Genomic DNA, 9368 nt, shown 5'->3' with positions numbered 1-9368 from the left:
GGGAATGAGTGTGTTTGAGATGGCAAGGTTGGCACAGGATAGAACGGCGTCTAGGGCTCTTGTCCATAGGGTCGCTATGAGTCGCAAGCGTCTTGATGGCACATAACAACAGTTCCATGTGTAACTAAGCTGACGACATCTTTTTTATCCAGCCATGGAAGCATGGTGGATATGTTCCTGAGCACTTTCTAGTACACCAATTAAAGTTGGAAAGCTCAAGAAAGCTGGTTTTTTTCCTTGCATTTATATTTTGAAATCACAGACCTATTCATGTAGAATGTCAACATGAAAAATCTGTAATGCATGAGATCATAACAAAAAAGGTTTATACTTAAGGGAAAATATTGGTAGATATAAAGAATAGAGAAGAAAAGATAAAATATATATTATTGTTGTTGCTATGTGCCGTCAAGTCACCTGAGACTCATAGCGACCCTATGTACAACAGCTCTGAAGCATGCCCTGTTCTGAGCATGCCTCATGGACTTCAATACACCTACCCTCATTGTTCCAGTTATTGTATAAATCCATCTCATCTGGAACCTTCCTTTCCTGTGTTCTCGCTCCACCTATTCTGCTGAAAATTATCCATAAATGACTGGAACAACACATCAACAGAGAACTGCCAGATGTGCAGGCTGGATTTAGAAGAGGTTGTGGTACTAGAGATATTATATATAGCTAATGTTAGATGATGAAAAGCACCCAAGTGTCGAGGACTCTCCTTCATAGGGTCGTTATGAGTCGCCTGCGACTCGATGGCACTTAACAACAATAACATCAAGAGAGAGAGAGAGAGAGAGAGAGAGAGAGATCAGCTGGCCCAGTGAAGAGAAAACGGTGTGACCAAGACAAAGGTGGGTGACTTTTAGTTTGTGGCCCTCGGGCCAGTCTTTCATTGTTTTTGTTCAGACATTCCTCTAGGTCATATCGCCCTGGTGTACAAGTTGCCATCCAGCGGCGGTCACTTGTGGTTGCTGTGAGGCTGAACACTGTGACATGGATGTGTCAAATGCGTTAATGGTTGGCTACCCAGTGCAGACTGAGAGTGGGGGGGGGGAGCTCCCCGATGAAAACAAGTTTGGAAGGAGGAGTGGCATCCACTTCCATAATAGCTTGCCTCCGGAAACCCTATGAATCTGGAGAGAGGATGAAAGGCACCCAAGCATCGAGGACTCTCCTTCATAGGGTCGCTATGAGTCGCCTGCGACTCGACGGCACTCAACAACAACGTTAGATGGATCTCTGCTGGAAGCAGAGAATACCAGACCAATGTCTATCTGTTTCATTAATTATGCAAAGGAATTTGGCTGTGTGGATCATAGCAAACTGTGACTAATTCTGGGAAGAATGGGAATCCCAGAACCCTTGATTGTGCTTATGCAAAACCTATGCTTGGACCAAAAGGCAGTTATTAGACAGAGCAAGGAAACATTACATGGTTTAAAAATAGGGAAGGGTTTATGTCGGAGATGTGTCCTATCTCCATACATTTTCAACCTACATGCAGAACCGATCATCTGGGGGGCTGGGCTTCATGAGGAGAAATGTGTCATCAGGACTGGAGGAGGACTCATCAACATCCTGCGTTATGCAGATGTCACAACCCTGTTTGCTGAAACTGAGGAGGACCTGAAGCACTTTCTGCAGAAGGTCAAGGACTACAGCTTTCAATATGGATCGAAGCTCAACATCAAGAAAACAAAGATTCTCACCCTGAGCCAATTATTAGCATCATGATAGATGAAGAGATTGAAATTGTTAACAGCTGCAATTTGCTTGGCTCCACAATCAACACTCTTGGTACCAGCAGCCAGGAAATCAAAAGACAAATTGTGTTGAAAAAGTCTGCTGTCAGGGACATCTCTAGAGTACTGAAGAATAACAATGCCAGTCTGGAGACTAAGGTGTGCCTGATCCACGACATGGTCTTTGCAATTACATGCTATGCATCAAGAATCTGGACAATGACTAGGGATGATAGAAGGAGAATTGATGCCTTTGAGCTGTGGTGCTGGAGAAGAGTATTGAATATACCATGGACTGCTAAGAGAACAAACAGGTTCACCTTAGTGAGGCTGAAGCCAGACTGCTCCTTGAAGGCAAAGATTCTGAGCCTCTGTCTGACATACTTGCATGTTGCAAGGAGGGACCCGTTCTTGGAAAGGGACATTATGCTTGGGAGGGTGGAAGGATAGCACCGGAGGGGCCGACCCTCAGTGACTGGGGTAATGGGGGTAGGTGAGTCAGAGACAATAAAGTTGGCACAGGATAGAGCAGAGTTTAAGGCTGTTATACATAGGGTCACTATGAATCTCAGGTGACTTGACTGCACATAACAACAACAACAACATCCACTCTGGTTCTAAATATTTTCACTTAAAAAGAAAGTGGAAAAATAGCTCTAATTCTTTTCCTTTACAATAATCTCCTGAGCCCTACTAACTACTAATTTTTCCAAGAAGCCACTTTTGATTTTGTTGGGTTTTTAACTTCACTTTGCTTTACTTTTATATTGATTTTTTCTTCCTTATTATTTCCTTTCTTCTACTTTTTTTATTTAATTTGTTTTTTTGTTTCCTGGCTTCCTGACATGATAATTTAGATCACTGATTATGATCTATTTCTGCTTTTGTAACATGTGCATTTAGAAACATAAATTTGGCTATAAATAAGAGCTATATGTTTCCATCTAAGCACTGCTTTGACGGGGTTTAGCTGATTTCCTTTTATTTTGCTTTCATTAACATTCAATTAAAATATTTAAAGATGTTATTTGTGGTTTTTGCTTTGGCCAATATTTGTTGTTATGTAAAATGGAATTGAGTAAACTCTTATGACAGACCTGTTCCATAGGATGGTTTTGACTGCAATATTAAAAGATTTTATAAGGGTGCTATTTTGTTAGATCTCTTGTCTATGTGGCTCAAAGAGTTTGCTAATGGGCTCTTTCTCAAATGTGAAGATATACACCTAGTTGACTGTATATACCAACGTCGTTGGAAGATACACACTTAATTTTTAAAAAAATTAAATTGTTAGCTGCTCCCCGGTCGACTCATAATAACCCTATGAACAATAGATGGAAACCCTGCGCTATCTGTGCTTCTGCACAATATCCTCCACATGTTGTGGTCACTGTCTCAATGCACATAATTTAAAGTTAATTTTAAATGGTTAGGTTAAAACAGAAATTCTTCTCTCTATGCACACTGTTATTTCTACCCTTACCATTTAAGGTTCCTGTCAAATTGAAAGTCACTGCCACCAAGTGTGAACCAACTCATAGCTGACCTTCCAGTGGGCTTTCAGAGGCAATAAATTGTCCTGGGGGTGACTGCTGGATTAGAACCGTTAGAGAAGGGCCACCTTTGGATTAGCAGAACAACTCTCTATGAATTGTACCGCCATAGCTCACTATAACACTGGTGCTTTTTCTTTCTTTTCTTTTTTTAGTCAGCTCTGCGAAACATGATCATCTCCTCACTTCTTGGACTTTGTAGCCAGTGTGTCTTGCTTAGACCCTTTTGACCAATTGAGGGTAGACAGTGCCGCCTGTCTACCTTAACGTTGGAACTGTCAATACTAAGTCTCCCAGAGGAGAGAAAGAGTTCAAACGGGAGGGGGGGGGGGGGGGAGGGGTTTGTGCGGGGAGAAGGGTGCAACAATGAATAAATGGAATCCCAAAATCTCTGTAGATGTTCATTGAAATGAAAAATAAACAACCTAAATTAATAAAAAAAAAGAAGTCTTAGTCAAATGTCCAACCACAAACAAATGGATTGAGAAATGATGGCACATTCACACAATGGAATACTATGCAGCATGCAGGAGCAATGATTTTGTAAATTATGACCTAACTTGGGAGAGACTGGAGAGCATTATGCTGAGGGAACTAACTCAGTTTCTCAAGGATAAATATTGTATAAGACCGTTATTGTAGAACGAGTATAAGGATCCAGGAGGGGTGGGAGAGGCTGCAAGTAGAGGAATGTGGATGTACAGGGGGAAGAGGGGATTAATCATTGTTGGGCTGTACTGTTTGATGGGAGGAGGGAAATGAAAAGAATTTGTTCGAATTTGTATTCGACTTTCATAAATAAACTAGTGAAAAAAGTCAACTTGGGGAGGGGGAAGGAAGACAGAGAGGGGTCAAATGTGCAACAATGAATGAATGAAAAACTAATTTTTCTGTAAACTTTTGTTAAGATGACAATTAAAATAAAGAATTTAAAGAAAATACAATAAAATAGTGTTTTAAAAAAAGGAAAAAAAGAAGTCTTAGTCTGGAGAGGAAGTAAAGCTTTAAAAAAAAGGTAAAACTAATTTTCTTTGTTTCCAGCCTATGAGACCAAGAAGTGCAATAAAACAAGCAAGAGAATGATTTTGGAAGCTGGAAATAATATAATGGAAATTGACTGTGCTGATGTTTTCAAAGAAACCACAGCAAGTAAGTGCACGGACCGCCGTGGCATCTGGTTCACTCTCATTTCTTGGTGACTGGAATGGACTGTAGCTGCCCTCTAGTGCTGTCGCAGTAGAAATACTGTGAGTGAGTGGTTTTTTTTTTTAATTTTTATTTTATTATTTTGTGTGTGTGTACCGTCAAATCAGATCTGACTGGTACAGGAGGAGATTGTCCCTCCTTCTCCAGCAGAGCATCTGGTGGATTCGAACCGTGCACCTCTGGGATTGCAGTGCAGCTTCTTGCCACTAGGCCACCAGAGCTCCCCGAGTGAGTGGTTTTAAGAAAGAAAGTTTTCTCTTTCTCACAGTTGGAAGGAAAGAAGTTCAAACTCAGGTGCAACTCTGAAGAAAGTGTTGTTCTCTCTTTTGGCTCTAGAGGAAGAGCCTTGTCTTTTGTCCAAGCTTTTGGTTTTTGTTCGATCTCATGGGGTGTGAAATGTCTCTTTCATATGCTTGTTTTCTTTTTTATACCTTAAAATAGAATGAGTTAAGAGTCATTCTACTAATGATTTAATTGTTATGTATTATCACAATGACTATGCAAGGGCATTAAACAACATGAGTTAAAAAATACTGTGGAATAAATCTTAAAAAAGCAAAGTCTCGGAGCACGCCATTGAGCTAATGTGGAACGTGTCCATAGATCAAGGAAAGCAGGAAGAGAACTATGAGGAGGAAGTGAGAAAAGTGCAATAATATTTGGGAATTGTAATTAACTATATAAAGAACAAAATGTGGCACAGCAAAAACTTTCTCCAATTGTGTGAAAAGAAAGCCCATAACTTGGCAAAAAACCACATCCATTTAGTAACGTTGCTATGAGTCACAGGTGACTTGATGGCACATAACAACAATGACAACAACAATCACATTTCAGACAAGGTTCTAATAATTAAAGTTTAGAGATTACTACAGGGCCTCCACACACACACACACACAAAAAAGACTGATAACTCAATCACAAAATGGGCAAAAGACAAAAAAACTCTTCTCAAAGGAGGAGATTTGGATGGCTAACAAACACATGAAGAAATGTTCAAAATTGCTGGAAGTCAGAACAACACTGAACTACTACCTCCCACAGCAACAGGAACAAAGTTGAACAAAACAGCTAACTCTTCAACTTGGAACTCTCATGCACTCCTGGTGGGGTGGTAAAATGGTTCAACTACTTCAGAGGGAAGTTTGATGTTTCCACAAAAAAACTGAGCTTAGAAATCTTGTATGACTCTGCAATCATCCTGCAAGTAATAGGTTGTTACGTTGTTGTTGTTGATTGCCATCGAGTTGAGCATGACTCATAACAACCCTATGAACAAAAGACCTGAAGCCTTTCTATAATCATTGTCATTTCTCAAAGTTCAGAGTTTCCAGAGGCTGTTGTTTAGGAAGTGGATGCCACTTCTGCTTAGTAATGCATCACAAGGAAATTAGTAATGTTATTCACAATAGTGAGAAAATTAAAGCAGCCCAAATTCCCATCAACAAATGGGTTGGATTATTTAAGTAATTGTGGTACATTCACACAAAGAAAGCACTAAGAAGGAATGATTGTGTAAAATATTATATAATACGGAAGAGTCTAGAAAGCATTATTCTGAGCGAAATAACGCAAGTCACAAACACCGCATAAGACCACTATTATGAAAATAAGAGGATAACTGAGCAAGATATCCATTATATTCAAAAGGGGAGAATGAGGACAGAACAAGAGGGCAGGGGGAAATCACTAGGCTAGCAGAGGTTAGGGAACTGGTGAGGAGTGAAGGAACAGGAAAGATGCAATGAGGACTTGAAGAGACGGGATGATAACAGGCATGTTGTTGTTGTTGTTGTTAAATGCTGTCGAGTCGTAGGCTACTCATAGTGACTTTATGAACGAAAGTCCTCAACACTTGCATGTGTGACTTTCATCCTTTCTCCAGGTTCATAGGGTTTCCGGAGGCAAGCTATTTAAAAAAGCGGATGCCACTCTTGCTTCCAAGCTTGTTTTAACCAGGGAGCACCACCAAACACTGTCCACCGTGGGTAACCGTTATTGCATTTGACATATCAGTGTCACAGCGTTCAGCTTCACAGGACCACAGGTTACCTCTGTACAGCAAGTGGACACACCAGGGCTATACAACCTAGAAGAATGTTTGACCAGCAACAATTTAAAACGGGTCTTAGGGCCGTGGATTAGTCACCCACTTTTGGCTTGGTAGCATTGCTTTCAGTCCACTAGGCCAACTGGTCTCTCTCTGTGTTGTTAAGTGCCGTCAAGTTGTAGGCCACTCATAGTGACTCTAGGAACCGAAGTCCTCAACACTTACGTGTGTGACTTTCATCCTTTCTCCAGGTTCATAGGGTTTCTGGAGGCAAGCTATAAGGAACAGGAAAGATGCAATGAGGACTTGAAGAGATGGGATGATAAGAGGGATAGAACAATAAATAGTATTTATATAAAATACAATACAGAAATGATTTTCTAAAACATAATGTACATCAATGAAACATAATACATATGAATGATTGCATATAAACCAATAAAAAATTTAAAGAAGAATGTTATTATAAGAAGCATAGTAATTTACCATAATAAAGTATTAGTTAAACTAAAAAAAAAACCCAACCCAACCATCACAAAACATGATGAATGAATTAAAAAAGCAGTTGATCTTGTAAACTCTCTCTCAAATTAAAATTTTCCTAAGTATCAAAAGAAACAACCTTGCTTGCTGAAATTGAAGACTTGAAGTACTTACTGATGAAGATCATAGACTATATATGGCCTTTGTTGTTGTTGTTGTTGTTGTTGACTGCCTTTGAGTCAAGCACAACTCATAGTAACCCTATGAACAAAAGGCCCTAAGCCTTTCTATAACTACTGACATTTATCGAAGTTCATAGAGTTTCCGGAAGCATGTTGTTTAGGAAGTGGATGCCACTCCTCCTTCGGGCTTAGACTCAGTATCAAGGAAAACAATCTTCACAACTAGACCAGTCACCAGTGTCACGACAAATGAGATAAGACTGAACTTGCCAAAGATTACATTTTGCTTAGATGTACAGTGTCTGTGGAAGGAGCAGTCAGGAAATCAACTGATGTGTTGAATTGGGCACATATACAGGAAAGGACCTCTTTAAAGCTCAGAAAACAATGATAAGATTTTAAGATCTATCATACTCCTCTGTCAACCTACAGTATAGGATAAGGTACAGATCTATAGTACATAGGGTTGTTGTGTCATACTCCACTTAACAGCACCTAACAACAACAACAAAGACAACAACATATGCATGTGAAAGTTGTACAATAGATAAGAAAGAGCAATTTATGGCTGTGAATTGTGGCACTGGCAAAGAATACTGAATACACCATAGATTGCCAAGAGAACAAAATTGTCTTCAGGAGTAAGAAGAATGCAGTTGGCACTTCACTAAAGAAGATATTCAGATGGCAAACAAACACATGAAGAAATGTTCAAAATCAAAACCACTATGAGATATCATCTCACCCCAGTAAGAATATAAAAAAATTTAACAGAACAGCAAGCAACAAATGCTGATGAGGTTGTGGAGAAACTGGAACACTTACTCACTGTTGATGGAAGTGTAAACTGGTGTGAACACTGTGGAAGGCTGTATGGCACTTTCTCAGAAAGTTGCAAATAGAGATACCGTTTGACCCAGCAATTCCACTACTGGGAATATACCCCAAAGAGACCAGAACTGACATCCAAGAAGATATATGTACACCCAGGTCTATTGCTGCTTTGTTCACAATAGCAAAAAGTTGGAAACAACGTAAGTGCCCATCAGCAAACAGATGGATAGAGAAGCTGTGGTATATTCACACAACGGAATACTATGCAGCATTGAAAAACAAGGAACTCATGAAATATTATGCCAAATGGATGACCCTGGAGGACATTAAGCTGAGTGAAATATCTCAGTCACAAAAGGACAAATATTGCATAAGGTTGGTGTTGTAAAACAGTACTGACATCAGGGTTGAGGGAAGACAGAGAACGAGGGGAAGAATGATGTGTACTGCATTGAAACAGATGAGGGAGAGAACTGTTTAAGAGGGATATATGAATGGGTATTCTTGTCATTACAGAAGTCCAGAGTGAAGGCTGCATAGTGGAATGGACTTGGGGGGAGGGATTGCATAAAAATGAAAGAATTTTTCTTTTTTCTTTTCAAGGGGAAGAGTGAATTGGGTGTGAGGGGCTGGGCAGGGAGAAAAGTGCAACAATGAATGACTAGAAAACCTAAGTCTCTGTAAATTTTCATTAAAATTAATAAAAAGAAAGAATGCAATTGGGAAGAAGAAGAATGGTGAATCTTCATCGCACATACCTTTGAGCATATAATCAGGAGGGGCTAGTCCCTGGACAAGGACATCAGGCTGGACCAAGTAAAGTGAGGTGAAAAAGAAGACCCTCAATGCAGTGTATTGGTATGGTGGCTGCAACAGTGGATTGTGGTACATCAGCTATAGGAAAGATGGAACAGACGCATGCAGAGGGCTGCTAGGAGGTGGAACCAACTCATGGTACTTCACAACTCACATAAGGTTCAGAGACCCTTGGCACACTTCCTTAAAAAGGGCAAGTTAATGCATGCTCTGTTTCCCATGATGGCTTTAAAGTACAACTACTTGAGTGAGCTCTCAACAGTGGTAGATGGTCATTGCTTTCCATGTTTTTTCCATTGGGAAATGTTTATCATTGCTGTTGATATGGTAAGACTAGAGAGTTATATGGAGGGGTTTTTTTTCATTCCAGAAATACAAATATTTCCCCCTCCTTTTTTTCTTTTTCAATTTATTATTAATTTCAATGTAAATTTACAGAGACTTTGGATTTCTATTCATTCATTGTTGCACTTTTCTCCCTTCCCAACCCCCCCCC

General features: G+C 39.8%; 1 protein-coding gene across 1 annotated transcript in view; it reads left to right on the top strand.

Moving 5' to 3' along the window:
- The window catches only part of LOC102843058 (EGF-like module-containing mucin-like hormone receptor-like 4-like), a 41937-nt gene that overhangs the window by 3562 nt on the left and 29007 nt on the right, over nt 1-9368 (top strand). Inside the window, exon 2 of the mRNA XM_006896413.1 lies at nt 4343-4450. Within this exon, the coding sequence (XP_006896475.1) occupies nt 4343-4450 (108 nt within the window). The remainder of the gene's footprint in view (nt 1-4342; nt 4451-9368) is intronic.

The sequence above is a fragment of the Elephantulus edwardii genome, unplaced genomic scaffold (genome assembly GCF_000299155.1).
Source record: "Elephantulus edwardii isolate Elephantulus edwardi_28Jun2011 unplaced genomic scaffold, EleEdw1.0 scaffold00185, whole genome shotgun sequence".
Taxonomy (NCBI): Eukaryota; Metazoa; Chordata; class Mammalia; order Macroscelidea; family Macroscelididae; genus Elephantulus; species Elephantulus edwardii.
The sequence above is the reverse complement of the archived record's forward strand: the minus strand, read 5'-3'. Positions and strand labels throughout refer to the sequence as shown.